Raw genomic sequence first — 20,000 nt, 5'->3', positions numbered from 1 at the left:
CAAGCCACAGTGTCTCGCACCCACTGTGAAATTTGGTGGAGGATCGGTGATGATCTGGGGGTGCTTCAGCAAGGCTGGAATCGGGCAGATTTGTCTTTGTGAAGGACTCATGAATCAAGCCACGTACAAGGTTGTCCTGGAAGAACACTTGCTTCCTTCTGCTCTGACAATGTTGTCCAACTTTGAGGATTGGTTTTTCCAGCAGGACAATGCTCCATGCCACACATCCAGGTCAATCAAGATGTGGATGGAGGACCATCAGATCAAGACCCTGTCATGACCAGCCCAATCTCCAGACCTGAACGCCATTGAAAACCTCTGGAATGTGATCAAGAGGAAGATGGATGGTCACAAGCCATCAAACAAAGATGAGCTGCTTTAATTTTGTGCCAGGAGTGGCATAAAGTCACCCAACAGCAATGTGAAAGACTGGTGGAGAGCATGCCAAGACGCATGAAAGCTGTGATTGAAAATCAGGGTTATTCCACAAAATATTGATTTCTGAACTCTTTCTAAGTTAAAACATTAGTATTGTGTCGTTTAAAAATGAATATGAACTTGTTTTGTTTGTATTATTTGAGGTGTGAAAACACTGAATCTTTGTTGTTATTTTGACCAGTTGTCATTTTCTGAAAATAAATGCTCTAAATGACAATATTTTTATTTGGAATTTGGGAGAAAAGTTGGCAGTAGTTTATAGAATAGAACAAAAATGTTCATTTTACTCAAACACATCCCTATAAATAGTAAAACCAGAAAGACTAATAATTTTGCAGTGGTCTCTTAATTTTTTCCAGAGATATATATATATATATACACGAGGTGTGTTCAAAAAGTATCCAACCTTAATTTTTCGTGCGTAAACAAATGAAGCTCGGGAGGCGTGTTTGGTGCATGTATGTAGGCGATCCTAATCCGTATGCATGAATATTTTCCCGCCTGCAGAAGCTGTCAGTCACCGACAGACCGCCGATGAGTGAGGAAGTGTAAGTGAGCGCCGTCGGATTTTCGTTTTTGACAAAATGAGGGATCACTGTGATCTCATCGCCAGTTATCACTGTGTTGATGAAGTTGGGATCGCTGTTCACAGTCTCCAGCATGTCCTGTGCGATCTCCAAATGGAGTTGCTTCTGCTCGATCGTTAGCAGCTTTGGCACGAACTTTGCTGAGATTCTCCTTTAGCCCAAATCTTCAGTCACAATGGAATGAATGGATCCAATGTTGATGCCTGCCTCGTCTGCAAGTTCTCTGATCGTGATTCGACGATCCTGCATCAGCAGAGTCCTCACTTGGTCAATGACGATCTCATTGCAGGATGTTGAGGGCCCACCAGAACGTGCTTCACTTTCCACTGATGTGCGACCATCTTTGAAGCGGTTGTACCACTCTTTTATCTGTGTGGTGGCCATTGCTTTGTTCCCGAAGGCCTGTTTAATCCTGCGGATCGTTTCCACTTGGGAATCGCCAAGCTTTACACAAAATTTGATGCAGTAGCGTTGTTCAAGTTTTTCCATCATTTTGTCAAAAACGAAAATCCAACGGCGCTCACTTACACTTCCTCACTCATCGGTGGTCTGTCGGCGACTGACAGCTTCTGCAGGCGGGAAAATATTCACGCATACGAATTAGGATCACCTACATACATGCACCAAACCACGCCTCCCTAGATTCATTTGTTTATGCACGAAAAATTAAGGTTGGATACTTTTTGAACACACCTCGTGTGTGTATATATATATATATATATATATATATATATATATATATATATATATATATATATATATATATATATATATATATATATATATATATATATATATATATATATATATATATATATATATCCCTCTCTCCTCCTCCTCTCCCTCTTTTTCCCCCTGTCCCCCTCCTCCTCTCCCTCTCCCACCTCTCTCTCTCTCTCTCTCTCTCTCTCTCTCTCTCTCTCTCTCTCTCTCTCTCTCTCTCTCTCTCTCTCTCTCTCTCTCTCTCTCTCTCTCTCTCTCTCTCTCTCTCTCTCTCTCTCTCTCTCTCTCTCTCTCTCTCTCTCTCTCTCTCTCTCTCTCTCTCTCTCTCTCTCTCTCTCTCTCTCTCTCTCTCTCTCTCTCTCTCTCTCTCTCTCTCTCTCTCTCTCTCTCTCTCTCTCTCTCTCTCTCTCTCTCTCTCTCTCTCTCTCTCTCTCTCTCTCTCTCTCTCTCTCTCTCTCTCTCTCTCTCTCTCTCTCTCTCTCTCTCTCTCTCTCTCTCTCTCTCTCTCTCTCTCTCTCTCTCTCCCCCACCCCTCTCTCCCTCTCTCTCTCTCTCCCATCCCTCTCTCTCTCTCCCACCTCTCTCTCTCTCTCTCTCTCTCTCTCTCTCTCTCTCTCTCTCTCTCTCTCTCTCTCTCTCTCTCTCTCTCTCTCTCTCTCTCTCTCTCTCTCCCACCCCTCTCTCTCTCTCCCACCCCTCTCTCTCTCTCTCTCTCCCACCCCTCTCTCTCCCCCTCACTCTCTCTCTCCCACCCCCTCTCTCTTTCTCTCTTTCCCAGCCTCTCTCTCTCCTTCTCTCTCTCTCTCCCACCCCTCTCTCTCTCCCACCCCCACCCCTCTCTCTCTCCCACCCCCACCCCTCTCTCTCTCCCACCCCCACCCCTCTCTCTCTCCCCACCCCCACCCCTCTCTCTCCCACCCCACCCCTCTCTCTCTCCCACCCCCACCCCTCTGACCCGATGACATGGCACTGACGAAAATAATAAACATCGCTCACAATTTAATATCAAATAAATTAACCTATTGAGAGTCATCCTAATTCCAGATTTCCTCAAACTAACAAAGGCAAGTTTCCTTTTTAACAAGTTTATCTCCTCTTGTTTCTGCAGGTCATGAAGGGAAGCATTTTCCAGAATTTCGAGTGAGCTCCTTCCACGAATGAAATGAGTCGGAAGTTGCAAAAAAGTTTTTGATATTTATTTATAGACATATATATATATAAATATAAATATATATATATACATTTTTATGATTTTTCAGGAAATAAGCTTCAAAACGATACCAAGTCTGTGATGATAGGTTGTGGTATTCTGGAGTTCACCCAAAAACGTGAAACGCTATCCGATCGTTAAAGATACATAAACAAAGCAGGCATTTTCCATCACAACACATATCTCTCAAACACATACAGATGCAGTGGGGAGAACAAGTGTTATGACTCTCCACTCGGCCGAGTAAGATGACAGAGTCAGATGAGGATCCTCGAATTACACGTTTTATTTCCGAAGACCACACGCATGCGGAATGTGACTCAGTGACCCTTCAGTCAGGCTCCCCTGAATCACATTAAGAATATGCTTCAAAACAATCACATATATAATCACACAAAGCAAAACTGGGTGTGGACTAAAAGTGTAAAGGAAAAACTGGGTGTGGGCTAAAAGTGTATGCTAAGGGATAAGGAAACAAAGAAATAAAAGAAATAAATGTGGCAGTGGGCTTCTTTCCCCTCCCTCGGGCCCTAGGGGAAGTTGAATCGGTCAATTCTCAGATATGCAACCACAGTTTCCAAGCCACCTACACAACTCTCAGATATGCAAGCCTTGCAAACTAATAACTTTCCTACACTCCTTCACTAGCACCTGCTGATAACAAAGGCAAAGCTTTGGTGATCACTGAGAATAGGAATGTGTGGGCAGCATACACTGAAGGAACAATTCCACAGTTCTCTCCAAGGTTGCACTAAGGGCACACCACCACAGAGCAACAGGAAGGGTGATAAGGGCTTAGTTTCCAAGAAACAGGAACAGCTGGGCTCTGTCCAAAAACAGTGGGGTGCATGGAACATTGGTAGCCTGAAACATTTAAAGCAACATTTTAAAGCAAGGTTTGAATAATGCACAGTTACAAGCAAGGTTAGAATCCTGACAGCTGATTAACACACAGCTAATGGTCCAAAATATGACCACCTAACATATCATCATAACAGTTTCCCTCCTTGGTCATATTTTGACCATTCCCAGCCACACCTGAGACTCACCGACCGAGTGGACCCCTATTTGGTTCCTGTAGCAGCTACCCCTAGGCCCCCGCGCCTGCCAAACGGGATTTACGAATGCCGTGGATAGCCATCAACATTCTCCAAATGAGAAGTCCCCAACTGCCGGTGGTTCAGGTTAGCTTCTGTTACCATTGTCTTCCCCCTTTTGTCCTACCCACTGCCACATGCCTCCCGTTTAAGCTGCAGTGTATGAATTCAATGCTAAGTCCACACCATATTAACATGTAATACTGTTCTATGTTAGCAGCAATGGTAATACTATTGTTTAAACAATTATACATAAGCAAGTAGCAAAAGCAGTACTCAAGGCACGGGTGTAAGCTCGTCCAGCGCAGGAGTCACATCTTGCACTGGAAGGCAAAACGACACGCACTCTCTCCTGGGTTAGTTATCTGCTTCAACAAGGAGGAATGGTTGTAAACCTTGGCCTAGGTCCACGTGTATGACGTCCCCCTGAAGGCCCTGGTCGTCCCCCTCCCCATTACTGGCCAAGTCGTCCTCAACAGAGAGTTCACTGTTAATTATTATAATGGCCTGGGTGAGGGGTGACGCTGCGCAGCACTTCTTCAAACAAATGGTAATGAGAAGTTTGATTAGAAACACCCCAAAAATTACCACCACAATGATTAAAAGTACTGACCCTATTAGTCGCAACAACCAACCTCCCCAGCCCTGGAAGATCGACTTCCACCATGCATAACCTTCCTCACGTTCCACTCGATTGCTTGTGAGAACTTCCACCACCTTTTTAATTCGGGCCACCGCACGATTAGTTATGTCCTTCGGGTCCGGAATCCAGACGCAACATTCTCCTTCAATCATCCCGCATACCCCTCCTTGCTCTGCTAGAAGCATGTCTAAAGCTACTCTGTTCTGCATTACCATAGCACGCATTGATACCAACATCTCTGTTAATTCTGTATAGTAAGCCATGGTTACATTACCTAAATATTCCAAAACTTGCGAAAGCTCATCTAACCTAATGCTATTAATAGTAGTACCGGCATGTGGCATGAAAAAGCCAAGAGCCTTCTCCCACCAGGTGCCTTTGATCACCCCTAAGCGCTCTGATACACCGGCCCATCCCTCTGGATCCCCTGTCTCTGATGCGCTGCGTCGATGCCGTGGTGGTGCAGGGGTAGGGTAAAAAGTGGTCTTAATTCTGCTATCCGGAACTACTGAAGCTAAATAACAACTCCCTTCCCACCCTTTTGGTAGGTAGGGGTAAGCCTTGTCCCCGCAAACCAAGTGAATGCCTTTTGGCGGGATCATCCCGTTGTCATGGTGTAAGGCTGCTTTTATTGTGAATGTTACTTGCTCCTCTACCTGGGTGTCCGGGTTAACAGCGATGACTTCCTGGTCAGTTGATTTCGGGAGGGGAAGTTGAATCTCACATTCTGACTTTCCCATTCTGTTTGCTCCCTGTCCTGTAAAACAGACTGCTCCCCTGGTGTTTTCTACCCATAGGGGAGATGGTACCACCATTACATTAGCACTCGGATTCTTCCCTGCATAGACCCGTTGTGTATAACCACGGGCTGAGGTCTCAGCTTCGAGCCCTTCTACTGGTCCGGTTACATGATTGAAGATGGTTAATGGTAGTACGGAAAGAGGAAGTCCGGTCACGAGGCCAGATGGTGGTTTAAGGCACACCCAGCACTCACTCCGGTTCTCAATGTTTGCTATCTCTGTGGTTAGGGCTACAAAGGTATTCGGGGGCCTTGTTGGTGACTCCTTTCTTTGTACAGTGAAGTGTATCCAACTACTCCGTGCTGTGTGGTTGCTCCATAGAACGCGGCAATAGTATGCCAAATGGGTGTCGTCTGGTACTTGTGGAATTCTAGTTATCAGACTCGCGTGCTGGCCCCATTCATATCCATATCTGGTGGAGGACCCCTTCTTTACTTGTCTCGCCACTGTGTGATCCTGGCCTGCTAGTAAATGGTACCATAGGATGGCTGCAAGGCCCTTGTGTCGGTCTACCAGGTCACTGGACCCATCTGCTAGGATGCAGGGTATTTCTATGAGTTGTTGAGGTCGGAGCAGCGGTACCTTTATGTCCTTAATGTTCGGAACCATTGACGAAAAAGGTTGGGTGCGGTTAACTGAAAAGACTCTTACTGTGTCTAACTCCTTGTTATGGGTTGTCCCAAAATTTGCATATTTGCTTGCTGTCACCTCTCTTGGTACCCCTCTCCTGCTACGCTGTAAAGAAGTTGCTAATTCACTCTCGTTTCCCCTTTCGCGGTTGAGGTGTAGGAGGCGTGTATGGTTCTCGGGGTCTAAGACTGTCGGTTTGCTGCCTAGTGACAGGCCGCCTTCGCACAGGAGTAGCACTAGCACCAGGAGTTGCATGTTGTGTCGTCAAAGTTCCTGTCGCTGTTTCCTGTATTACAATGTGGTTGTCGCTTAAACCTGCCTGTTCCGCGTTTGGCAGGGTGCCTGGTCCAGGTTCCGGCTCCACGTCTGGCGGGGCGTTTGGTTCTAGCGCTGGTCTTTCAGGGTCCCTGTTGTCTACGTTTTCAGGTCCCGGGTCCGGCGGGGCACCTGGCTCTGCTTGCAGTGGGTCTCCCTGTACTATCTCTCCCTGTCCTGCTGGGCCGGCCCCGTCTTGGTTTGGTGGCGGTGGAGGGGGTCTCTGTAGAGTTATCACGTCTTCCCCCTCGTCGTCGTCTTCACTATCCCGGTAAAAGACTGAATCGGACACAGCCGGAACCTCTGCTGGGGTTACCTCCTCCGGTTCCCTAGTTTCAGCGGCTTCCTTGGGTGCTCGTTTACAGTGTGAGTGGTGTATCCATGCACTCTTACCCCTCACTTTGACGGCCGAGAGCGTGGTCAAAAGTACAGTGTAGGGCCCGGTCCACTTGGGTTGTAGGGCGTCCTTCCGCAGGAACTCTTTCACCCAAACTCGTTCAGCAGGTTGGAAATCGTGTAACGGGTCTCCAGCAGGTATCGGCAATGCTTCTTGTACCTGTGAGTGAAAAGCCCTAATGGTAGCAGTGAGTGTTCTGCAATAGTTCATCATTCCGTCAGTCATACATGCCAAATCCCAATCTCCCATATCTGGCGGAGCCGAGACCGGTAACTGTATAGGACGTCCTGTTATTATTTCGTGGGGCGAGAGCCCCCTTGTGGCATTATTTGTTGCCCGCATTTTCATGAGCGCTATCGGCAGCACGTCTGGCCAGGGCATTGACTGGTCCTCGCAGAGTTTGGAAAGCGTCTGCTTTAGGGTTTGGTTTTCTCTTTCTACTGCCCCTGCTGACTGGGGGTGGTACGGACAATGCAGTTTCTGGTTGATACCCAAGCCTTCGGCTACTTTTCCCATTACTTTTGCCGTAAAAGACCCTCCTTGGTCCGAGGATAGTCGTGTTGGAATCCCAAATCGCGGAATTACTTCCTGTAAAAGTAGTTTGGCCACTGTATCAGCTTCCTGATTGGTCGTGGCGAAGGCCTCTACCCACTTAGAAAACATATCCACAATTACCAGCACATATTGGTGATGTTTGTATGCCGGCATTTTTATAAAATCCATCTGAAGGTGTTGAAACGGTCCGGACGGGGGTGGGTGTGCTCCCCGTTTCTTGGCGGCATACTTCCTGTTATGTCTACCACAGGTCGCACAATTGCTAACCACCTCTGTTGCTGCTGTTGTTACACCTGGGGCATTCCAGGTTTGACGAATAATTTCCGCCACCCCTTTTATTCCCATATGGCCCTGCGCATGTGCAGTGAGGGCGAGCCATGGTAGCAATATCCGGGGTACAAATGGTCTATTTCGCTCATCCACCCATACTCCATGTATGTTTTGCTTTGCACCCTCCTTCACCCTCCATGATTCCTGTTCTTCCATAGTTGCGGAGACCTGCAGGTCCTTCAGCTGTTCTTGCGTTTGTGGACCGTCTACCATTTGCTCCACGTAAAGTTCGGTCGTTGGTTGTGGGTTCGCCTCCTCCTCATCGAGCACTGCTTTTGCCGCTAAATCTGCTCTTTCATTGCCTTTTGACACTTCATCTGTCCCTCCTGTGTGAGCTTTGCATTTAATCACTGCAATCTGTTGCGGCTCTTGTGCTGCTCGTATCAGTCGTTTGATCAAGTCCCCATGTCGGATAACCTTCCCTGAGGACGTCTTAAAGCCACGCAAGGCCCAAATGGCAGCGGAGTCATGTAAGATGCCCCAGGCATACCTAGAATCTGTGTATATGTTCAATGTCTTACCCGCACCCAGCTCACACCCGCATATCAATGCTTCCAGCTCAGCTTGTTGGGCTGAAAATCCCTTTGGTAACAATTGTTTCCTCAAGGTGGCGCTTGCGGTGCATACTGCAAAGCTAGCGATGGTTCTTCCCCATCGGTTCTTCCTCGCCGCTCCATCCACGAACAGTTCCAATTCTGCATTTTCGATCGGGGCTTCCTGTAGGTCACGCCTAGCCTTTGTCTCTTCCACCAGCACTCGTTCACACACATGTGCCTCTCCCTCATCGCCCGCTGGCATTAGGGAGGCTGGGTTCAGTGGCGAACATCTTTCGATCGTTATATTAGTTGCCTGCAACAGCACCAAATCATGTTGAACTGCTCGTGCCGCTGATATATGTTGTGTCTTATTTTGCCGTATCAGCGCCGCCACATCATGCGGTACCTTTACAGTCAGCGGAGAACCCAAAACCAGCGTCGCTGTTGCGGTTACTGCGTATTGCGTTGCTGCTACTGCCCGTAAGCACCCAGGATAGGCGGCGGCGACCGAGTCCAAATGACTACTGTAGTACGCAATCGGCCTATTCTTTCCTCCGTGTTCTTGCGTCAGCACCGCTTGGGCGAACCCTCCTCTTTCATGGACGAATAGAGTGAAGGGAAGATCATAGTTCGGTAGCCCCAATGCTGGTGCTTTTGACAAGGCCTGCTTCAATGTTTCAAAGTCTTTGTTCGCACCATTCGTCCAGGAGATCTTATCTCCCTCTGCCTCCTTTACCATGTCGTACAGTGATCGCGCCCTAACTGCATAATCAGGGATCCACTGCCGGCAGTACCCCGTCATCCCGAGGAACCGCCGCAATTGTCGCAATGTAGCGGGTTTTGGGTGCTCTAGGATTGTCTCCACCCGTTCAGCTCCGAGGCTCCTCTGCCCCTGTTCCAGTATATGTCCCAAATACGTCACCCTTGGCTGCGAAAACTGTAATTTGTCTTTGCTGACTTTGTGGCCCTTTCGGGCGAGAGCTGTTAACAACGCTACAGTGTCCGTTTCACATTTCGTTTGATTGTCCGAGCATACCAACAGGTCGTCCACATATTGTATCATGACTGATCCTTCCGGGAGCTCTATGTCCTCCAGGTCCTCCTTCAGAGCCTGCGAGAAGAGCGTTGGACTATCGCAGAACCCCTGCGGAAGTACAGTCCAGGTGTATTGTTGTCCGTCGTAGCTGAAGGCAAACAAGTGTTGCGACTCTTTGGCTAGCGGTATGCTAAAGAACGCTGAGCACAAGTCTACCACGGAAAAATGCGTCGCAGTGGACGGCACCCCTGACAGTATCGTAACCGGGTGTGGCACCACGGGAAAGGACGCTTTCACACACTTATTCACTGCTCGCAGATCTTGTACGAACCTCCATTTGTTTCCTCCGGGCTTCTCCACCGGCAGGATTGGTGTGTTACATTGGCTCTTAGTAGGTATTATCACCCCTTGGTCGCGTAATGATGCTATCACCGGAGCGATCCCTTCTATTGCCTCTTTGCGCAACGGGTATTGAGCCACTCGAGGCAGGGGTACCCCTCCTTTATCTGGATAGACACGGGCGTTGCGGCTAGCACTCTGCCCACGTCATTCGGATGTCGTGTCCATAATTCAACAGGTACTTCCTGTAGTCTTTCTTCCGTTCTCGTTTCCCTGTTTGTCTGGCGGCGTGGCCTTTCGCTGTTCATCTCATGCCTTTCTAACATACATGACAAAATCTGATCAGGTAAGCATACTTTCCATCCATCCCCCCGTCGACTGGCCTGTAAAGTGCTCTGGGTTTCACTATCCCTCCCTGGTGGTTCCGAGGCACATCTCAACCTGGTCAACATTCTTCCTAGTTCTTCGGCACTATGACCTTTACCGACCGCCATTGAGACGTGCGGGGTAAGTCCTTCTCTGTGCTTCATTAGCTCACGTTCCTTGTTAGTTAGCTCCACCTCCATTGCCGCTCCCTCTTTCCCGATCCACAAAGTGGTTGTCATTAAAGTGCGTGTGGTAGCGTACTCTTCATGTACTCTGTCCGAGTAATCAAAATCCTGCCCTGTTTCGTCATAATAGACCGTACAGTGTAAAGGCAGTTCCACTTCTTTCAATTCAATGTCGTTGCCACGCAACCATTCCTCTACGTCCCGCAATCTTTTCGCACTTTCCCAATCCCTAGTCAGTTTATCTCTCCCCTCTTGTGACACAACCCGCAACCAATAGACTACCGGTCCGAGTTCGGTCATCATGAGGGTCATTACTTCCTCTTGCAATGCCAGCGGAGCATCTATGAAAACTCCGTCTTGCTTGCATGTTATGGTACATCCCATTCTGCACAACAAATCTCTTCCTAACAAATTCATCGGGGTGTGTTTGGCTACCAAAAATGCATGTTCTCCCCGCAGGGGACCTACTTCAATTCGTAATTTGTCCGAGATCGGGATATCCTCTCTCCGTCCCGAAACCCCCACCACACTCACTGACTCACCTGAGAGTGGCAGGTTCTTTATCTCTCCTTGTTTTAGTGTTGACCGGGTGGCCCCTGTATCTACCAGGAATGTTACTTGTCTCCCCTCTACGTTTAAGGTCGTGGTCAATTCCCTTACATTCCGCGTTTCCCTTTGCGGAGCCACCACGGTGTCCTCATGTCAATAGTTTCTTCCTGCTGTCTCCCTTCTCCTCTCATACTCTCTACCGGGCGCCGTTGGTCTCTCTTGCTGTTGTGGTGGCCGCGAGCCCCAGCCTCGTTGTTTAGGCGGTGCCGGGCAGTCCCGAAACCAGTGCCCGGATTGACCGCAGTTAAAGCATTCTCCCTGTTTTTGCGGCTCCCTCTCTCGGTTCCAAGGCCTCCGCTGGTCCCGTTCGGCTTCATACCGGGGTTCCCAATCTGGATTTTCCCAGCGAGGCCTGCTTTCCCTCTCTTCGTATTTACGGCTTTTCAATTCAAGATTTCTTGCAACTAGAGCTTGGGTATCTTTCTTTCCCCTCCGTTCCTCTTCTCTCAGAGTCTGCCAAGCCTGTCTTGCCCTTTCAAACACGGCATCTACGTCAGCCGTTTTCCACCCTGGCATGTCCGCTTTCACCTCTCGCCTTACTTCGTCACACAGTCCATCTACGAACATAGTGTTCAGGAAATGGAGGGGCGTCTGTGCGATGTTAATAAATCCTGAGTGCAGTTCGATCTGCTCATACAGTCGTGCCTTGTACTCCCCAGGTGATTCCTTGGGATTCTGTGTGACATCCTGTATTGCCTGCCAATCCATTACCCTTGGGGCCATTTCCGCCGCAAGTTCTTCCATCAGGGTTTGTACTCTTCCTCTGTACAGTGCCTGTGCTTCCCGGTCGGCTCCCTCCGGGTAATGTCGATTTAAGGTGGTATCTGTTTCTCCTTCCATTTTTACACTCCAGGCTGCCGCACGCCGGCTCCAAACCGCACTGGGCAAGACTGCAGTGCAGATAAACCCTATGTCTGTCCTGGTTGCCCCCTGCATTTTTATCTGGTCGTGTAATATCTGAATGGCCCTTCTCGGGTTTTTCTTTATACATTCTTCCATGCTAGCTTTTACTCCCCTAATGTCTTGTGGGGTCCATGATCTCCAAACCCAATCTCCCCTGCTGCTTGTATCATGGGGAACTGGTGAATGTCGGTCCCTCCTTTTACTCTGTCCCCTTCTAAGACAGGGTAAATTCCTTTTGTTGTCCCAAGTCGGGTTGTCGTCTTTCGGTTCACGTCGTCGTTGATTTCTGCTATCTGTGCTAACGCCTGCTTCAACTTCTCCTGTCTCTCCTCACTCTGTATCTTGACCTCCGTCAGCTGCGCTAACACTTGGTCTAGTTCCCTCTGTTTGTCCTCTCCCTGTGTCTTAACTTCCGTTAGCTGGTCTAGCGCCTGTTTTAGTCTCCCTTGTCGTTCCTCGTCTTGTATTTTTCGTTGGTTCACAGTCCCTTCTAGTCCGAGTCGCCTATGCTCTGTCTCGACTTGCGACTCCATTAGCCACGCGGCCAATGCTTTCCAGTGTGGTCCACTTTGTTTCGGGCCGCCTGCTTTGCCCTCTATCAGCGCATTACTCACTGTGTTTAATATCTTTGGATCTAAGGATCCAGTCAGCGGAAAGGGATCTTTTCTTCCCGCGGTCCACTTCACCCAGTCCTGTATTCCCTTTACGTTATCGATTCCATATTTGTCACTGATAACTTTCAATGTTGTTCCTTTTGGTATCTTCTCGTTCTTTGAAGATTTATTCCCCATTCTTTTGTTCTTATCTTATCAACCGCCTAATAGCTATAAATCGTTTCTCCTTTTACACCGGGACTGAGGTCCCTTTCAATCAGCCGCCTAATAGCTGTAAATCGTTTCTCCTTTTACACCGGGACTGAGGTCCCTTTCAATCAGCCGCCTAATAGCTGTAAATCGTTTCTCCTTTTACACCGGGACTGAGGTCCCTTTCGACCCGCCGCCTAATAGCCTCAAACCCAATGAAGGCCTCTAACCTTCCCTCTCTTGGTACAGGATTCCAACCTGTTTCCTCCTTATTTCACACGGATACCTTTATCCTCGACCCTTACCGGCTCTACAAACACTGCCTGACAGCCCTTCCCCTTTGTGCTCTTCAGACAAACCGCATTCGAATCACCTCATATGTGTTTACCGTTACAGTTCTTGATTCGAGCAGATCCTGGAGCTGCGTCCGGCAGGGCGCAACCCACCAAGTGTACAGCGCTCGCCTAACTGGGGCTCCCTATTTTAGGTGCCCTACGTGCGATCGCCACGTACCTTTTAGCTGATCCCTTGCGATCGCTGTACACCAAGTGGAGTCCCACCGTCCACACCGCCAGCATCAGTCGAATCCCATCCTCGTCGCCAATTGTTATGACTCTCCACTCGGCCGAGTAAGATGACAGAGTCAGATGAGGATCCTCGAATTACACGTTTTATTTCCGAAGACCACACGCATGCGGAATGTGACTCAGTGACCCTTCAGTCAGGCTCCCCTGAATCACATTAAGAATATGCTTCAAAACAATCACATATATAATCACACAAAGCAAAACTGGGTGTGGACTAAAAGTGTAAAGGAAAAACTGGGTGTGGGCTAAAAGTGTATGCTAAGGGATAAGGAAACAAAGAAATAAAAGAAATAAATGTGGCAGTGGGCTTCTTTCCCTCCCTCGGGCCCTAGGGGAAGTTGAATCGGTCAATTCTCAGATATGCAACCACAGTTTCCAAGCCACCTACACAACTCTCAGATATGCAAGCCTTGCAAACTAATAACTTTCCTACACTCCTTCACTAGCACCTGCTGATAACAAAGGCAAAGCTTTGGTGATCACTGAGAATAGGAATGTGTGGGCAGCATACACTGAAGGAACAATTCCACAGTTCTCTCCAAGGTTGCACTAAGGGCACACCACCACAGAGCAACAGGAAGGGTGATAAGGGCTTAGTTTCCAAGAAACAGGAACAGCTGGGCTCTGTCCAAAAACAGTGGGGTGCATGGAACATTGGTAGCCTGAAACATTTAAAGCAACATTTTAAAGCAAGGTTTGAATAATGCACAGTTACAAGCAAGGTTAGAATCCTGACAGCTGATTAACACACAGCTAATGGTCCAAAATATGACCACCTAACATATCATCATAACAACAAGTATTTGATACACTGCCGATTTTGCAGGTTTTCCCACTTACAAAGCACGTAGAGGTCTGTAATTTTTATCATAGGTACACTTCAACTGTGAAAGACGAAATCTAAAACAAAAATCCTGAAAATCACATTGTATGATTTTTAAATAATTAATTTGCATTTTATTGCATGAAATAAGTATTTGATACATCAGAAAAACAGAACTTAATCTTTGGTGCAGAAACCTTTGTTTGCAATTACAGAGTTCAGATGTTTCCTATATTTAGTTCATAACCAGGTTTGCACAGACTGCAGCAGGGATTTTGGCCCACTCCTCCATACAGATCTTCTCCAGATCCTTCAGGTTTCGGGGCTGTCGCTGGGCAACACGGACTTTCAGCTCCCTCCAAAGATTTTCTTTTGGGTTCAGGTCTGGAGAATGGCTTGGCCACTCCAGGACCTTGAGATGCTTCTTACGGAGCCACTCCTTAGTTGCCCTGGCTGTGTGTTTCGGGTCGTTGTCATTCTGGAAGACCCAGCCACGCCCCATCTTCAATGCTCTTCTTGAGGGAAGGAGGTTGTTGGCCAAGATCTCGCGATACATGGCCCCATCCATCCTCCCCTCAATACGGTGCAGTCGTCCTGTCCCCTTTGCAGAAAAGCATCCCCAAAGAATGATGTTTCCACCTCCATGCTTCACGGTTGGGATGGTGTTCTTGGGGTTGTACTCATCCTTCTTCTTCCTCCAAACACGGCGAGTGGAGTTTAAACCAAAAAGCTCTATTTGGTCTCATCAGACCACATGACCTTCTCCCATTCCTCCTCTGGATCATCCAGATGGTCATTGGCAAACTTCAGACGGGCCTGGATATGCGCTGGCTTGAGCAGAGGGACCTTGCGTGCGCTGCAGGATTTTAATCCATGACGGCGTAGTGTGTTACTTATGGTTTTCTTTGATACTGTGGTCCCAGCTCTCTTCAGGTCATTGACCTGGTCCTGCCGTGTAGTTCTGGGCTGATCCCTCACCTTTCTCATGATCATTGAGGCTCCACGAGGTGAGATCTTGCATGGAGCCCCAGACCGAGGGAGATTGACTGTTATGTTGAACTTCTTCCATTTTCTAATAATTACGCCAACAGTTGTTGCCTTCTCACCAAACTGCTTGCCTATTGTCCTGTAGCCCATCCCAGCCTTGTGCAAGTCTACAATTTTGTCCCTGATGTCCTTAGACAGCTCTCTGGTCTTGCCCATTGTGGAGAGGTTGGAGTCTGATTGATTGAGTGTGGACAGCTATCTTTTCTGCAGATAACGAGTTCAAACAGGTGCAGTTAATACAGGTAATGAGTGGAGAATGGGAGGGCTTCTTAAAGACAAAACTAATAGGTCTGTGAGAGCCGAAATTCTTACTGGTTGGAAGGTGATCAAATACTTATTTCATGCAATAAAATGCAAATTAATTATTCAAAAATCATACAATGTGATTTTCAGGATTTTTGTTTTAGATTCCGTCTTTCACAGTTGAAGTGTACCTATGATAAAAAATTATAGACCTCTACGTGCTTTGTAAGTGGGAAAACCTGCAAAATCGGCAGTGTATCAAATACTTGTTCTCCCCACTGGTATCTCTCAAACTTTACACACCTATAGATCCTAACTTGACCTCAGTTTTTGTCTAATTTCATTGTATTAGGTGATGCCAATTATGGTAATGAGGCTAATTAATTGTCACACGGCAATGAATTTATTGGATGTGGAGTTTTTGGCTCGATCTTTTGCAATAACTCAATAAAACCTGTGATTTTAAATAATACTCATTCATTGATAAATGAAAAACTGTTGGTGAAATCAATGGCTCAGGCTTGTGTTGACTGAAATCGTGAACTTGTCTTATTAATTTGCTCATGGGCACAACTGATGAGGTTACAATTGTTTACCTAAATCAAAGCGCAGCCCTGACTCATCGGCCATCACAGAACTCGTTCTTTGTCGCTTTCATCCATTCAAGTGATGGTAACAAACGAGTTATCTTCATGGGACACAGTGGAGCCCCACGGCAAGGATTACACCTGGTAGTTTGCCTTTTGCTCCTCATTGGTAGTGAGGAAAGGAATTTGGAAGGTGTTCATGGTGCTGGAGATAAATAGTCAACTCTTCTCCATGACACTGTCAGATCTTTAACATCCACTAGCTCATGCTAGGAGAAGGGGCGCACATCGTAACGTCTATCCGAGGGATGGTGCACTTTGAGATAAAATTCCCGGCTTGTGATCCGGCACAATCCGACAGTTTTTAGTCGGGGCAGGAATCTGTGGAGGGAGAGGTTAACGAGGGTAGGAAAGATCATGGTTTTGGATGAGGGATGATCTGAGATGGTGGTGAACAGCTGTCTTGAAGATTGAGATTGAAGAGAATGTGGAAGTTAGTTCCACAGGTGGGGAAAAAAGAGGAACGATTGAGTGGAGGTGAGCAGTAGTTCAATATTTTGGGAGTTTCACCAGAAGGAGGTTGATGGTGGATGGTGTGCGCCCTGCAGAAACCGGGGGAGGGGGAGGGGGGAGCATGGAAAGAGCAGAGGGTACAAGACCAGAGAAAAAGCAGTGGAAGATAGAGAGACCACCGACCAGTCAGCAATGTTATTGTGATCGGCCGATGTACTTCGCTTCATTGCTGGAGATTCCAATGATTTTGAAGGCCTTGGCTTCCATGGTGTCAAGTAACGCAAGGTGTGGGAAAGGGTTGCTAACCCACAGGGAGGAGCAGTACTCCATCAAGCTGCAGATGAAAGCCTTGGAGATGGATAGGAGTCCAGGTGTGCCAAGAAAGGACTTTGTATGATGGAGGATGTCCAGTCAGCCACTGGCTTTGGAAGCCAACTTTGAAATGTGTTTTTCCCAAGAAAGATCATGGCTAATAATGAGACCCAGGAGTTTGAGTGATTGAACTTTCTCAGGAGGATTTTTTTTTTTTTTTAAGTATATAGGAGGGTTTGCAGAACATACACCTGTCCGATTGATTCAGTCTCTTCATTTCCTTAAAGGCAATGGTATGATGTCCCTGGTCTTGGGCATTTGTAATGATTTATTCTCCATCCCAATTGAGCTATCTTCTGAGCCATTCCAATGAGCCTTGTTTGTCTATACCCAATCTGTCAAACTCTATTTTATACCTTCCTGCTCTTTCATCATTCTCCCAGTCATCAGTATGCATCTGTTGATATTTCGCTTTATATTTTGCTTTTGTCTTTTTTTTTGGCGATTGATGGGGCTGTATCCATTGCTGTTTCGATTTCATGTGTGACATCTATTCGCACCTGTCTTTGGAAAAAGTTTACATGGTGGGTTATGGATACCTTCTCTGGTTTGTTGTCTTCGTGTTGTAGTACAAATTGGATTCGGTAGTCTGTTGAACTTTTCACGTATTCAGTCAATCCGACAGTTGTCACTGTGCATTTGGTTGCGTTCCATCAGGCCGCTATCTCCTTCTCGTCTCAGCAGGTACGTTCTCGGGATGCATTGGTTTTTGTAGAACATTTTGTGGATGGTGAAGAGTTTCCTTGTTTTGATATCAAGCTTATTGATTTCCTCATGTGGCCAGTTTACCATTCCACAGCTGTATTGGAACACTGGTACTGTGACTCGGTTTATGGCTTTGATTTTATTCCTTGGAGAAAGTTGTTTTCAGGATTCACCTCGTTCTATGTAGAAATTTCGAGAAATTGTTTTGTGCATTTGTTTGTGACATATTTGGTGGCCTCCTTTTATGCTAAGGTATTTGTAAGATGCTTTGTTTTCTAGTTCCTTTCGTGTTGCATCGAGGTCGATTTTCATGTTACCCATTTTTGTTGGTCTACCTTGTACGAATGCGCACCTGGTGCACTTGATGCACTTATCTCGGCCAAATTCCATTTGTATGTCGTCAGAGTACCGTTTCACTAATTTCAGTTGTTCGACCAATTTTTCATCATTTGGTGCGAAGATCTTAAATCATCCACGTAGAGTAGATGTGTCACCATTCTTGTCTCTTTGGGCGTTCTTCTATTTGATGTTAGGGTGTATCCGTGTCCTTACTCATTAATGAGGTTGTTTAGTGGGTCCAGGGCCAAGCAAAACAGGGGGGGGGGATGCTGTCACCCTGAAAGATCCTGCGACGTATCTTCACTCCTGGTAGTTTGATCTTTCCTTCCGAGTGCTGTAATATCAATGTGGTATTCCAAAGCTCCATCGCTCTTTCATTTGAGCGTTGATCTTGTACACTTGCATGCATTTTACCATCCATGAATGTGGGACACTATCAAAAGTTTTTATCATCTACCCAGGCTGTGGACAGTTTGGTTCTGATAATTTTACAGCTTTCGATTATAGCCTTGTTTCGTAGTAGGTGATCCCTTGTTCTGTAGCATCCCCTTTTGCATCCCTTCTGTTCTGTCGGTTGGCCTCCTTGTTGTGTTAATAGGTGGTGTACATCATTTCTGTGATGATTCGTATGTGTGTGTGTGGCAAGACAGTTCCAGCCCACGTGGCTAATTTAGGAAGAAAAAAACATAAATTTGCAAATAACAATCTGTTTAATTGACATTCATTTTTTTCTAAGTGTCGAGGCTCAAGGATCTATGGATATGAACAGAACAGGAAATTTTCAAAAAAAATATTTATTTATGTGATATGACGCACACAGACGATGATTGATGCATACAAAGTCTTTAAAATCATATTTAACAGGATGATAAGAAAACAACAGAATTGCTGTCAAACCGTTTATTTTACCAACATGTATTCGTTGACCAGCACAATGAATAACACTGTTACAATAAAGGATTTACATTTCAGAGAACAGTTGTAACAGACGTGCAATCACATCCCTTGAAGAACGTTAAAATAGTCGAAAACAATTTATTTATTGAAAATGATAGTGATCTGTCATACAATAATTTCAAGAAACCCTGATATTGAATTTGTTCATGAATTGTGGATATATTGTTGAGGTCAAGGTCTGTTCCGGATCACTCTGGTCCAAATTCATGAGTCACGTTTGTGCGATCAGAAGCGCCAGTCGACCCCTCATCTCCAGAGCAAGTGTTTGGGCCTATGCGCTACGCTGTCGCCGGGTGGAGCCACAGGTTCGACCAAGGCTCCCGCCGAGTCACCACGCTACCATCAGTGACTTCATGAGGCCGAGCTTCCTTATTGCGTGACAAATATCGGATATTTACTGTTACTTAGCATCTTTACGATATGGGCCCGCTTTCGTTCCGACAGGGACAGAGGGAGAGAGTTGGGGAAGAAAAGATGGAGCCCCGCTGACCTGGTGCGATGGTTCCGGGGAACCGGCGTCTCCCTCTAGGTGGTTGCATGAGCTGCAAAGCTGCAAATACCGGAGGGTGTGGGCGTTCCCTATGACCATGGTGAATGACACCTTTGCACTCTGGTGCTTATTCAGTTAGTACTCTGGGGACTGTGCCAAACACCGACGGCCACGAGTTACACAACGCAACCTCCTCCCCATCCCCAGCACACTGAGATATAACAGCAGTTTGACCACACCGGCACGTCCCGCACAGCACAATCCCACGAAGGTGCCACGATCTCCTGACTGGCTCCACGAGGGTGCTACAAAGTGCAGACAGGCAGGCAGTGAGGATGGGAACTCAAGCATAAGAAGCCAGCTCTCAAAAAAAAACTAAACCAGATGCTTGTGACGAGAACAGACCAGGACGGAAACCAGACGCGGCTCTCTTGAGAGGCCGGTAAGATGTTAAATATGGCATTTTATAGTAAGTCGCGCCTTTAACTCCGCCCGTTTCTGCTCTGTGATCCGCTTGAATCGGCCCCGATTGGTTGGTAAATTTGGAGCGTGAACAGTTTCCGATCTGATCGATACGTCTCCCTGATTGATGGCATTATCAAGGGGGTGGGATCGTACGTGGCGTGATTTGCACTCGTTGCTCAATTAGTTCCAGCTGCGGTGGGTGTGCATTATTCTTGATCTGGTTTTGGACCAGAAAAGAGGCTGAAATACAGAAGGTTCCCACGGGGGTTGGAGGGTTTAGAAACACAATATGGAATGAGGGGAAACACATCCATCGAATACAAACACCACTTATATTTCACCACATAAACATCGGACACTGAACTAAACA

The 20,000-nt window shown here is 47.0% G+C and overlaps 1 protein-coding gene and 1 long non-coding RNA gene across 14 annotated transcripts in view; both read left to right on the top strand.

Annotated features, from left to right (window-relative positions):
• The window catches only part of LOC147013640 (rab GTPase-activating protein 1-like), a 337,271-nt gene that overhangs the window by 291,942 nt on the left and 25,329 nt on the right, over nt 1-20,000 (top strand). The window contains exon 25 of one of the 13 annotated variants that reach the window (XM_085855706.1): nt 2,857-4,500. The exons of the other annotated variants lie outside the window; for them this stretch is intronic. Coding sequence (XP_085711832.1) covers nt 2,857-2,892 — 36 coding nt within the window. The 3' untranslated portion in view covers nt 2,893-4,500. Of the gene's footprint in view, nt 1-2,856; nt 4,501-20,000 lie in introns of those variants that run through there. 13 annotated transcript variants of the gene reach the window in all.
• Nucleotides 9,800-15,672, top strand: LOC147013641 (uncharacterized). The gene is made up of 2 exons (XR_015051403.1): nt 9,800-12,619; nt 12,681-15,672. It is a non-coding gene; the product is annotated as an uncharacterized LOC147013641 (long non-coding RNA).

The sequence above is a fragment of the Eptatretus burgeri genome, chromosome 14 (assembly GCF_056783735.1).
Source record: "Eptatretus burgeri isolate ZD-2024b chromosome 14, Ebu_testis_v1, whole genome shotgun sequence".
Taxonomy (NCBI): Eukaryota; Metazoa; Chordata; class Myxini; order Myxiniformes; family Myxinidae; genus Eptatretus; species Eptatretus burgeri.
This window is presented reverse-complemented; position numbering and strand designations above follow the sequence as displayed.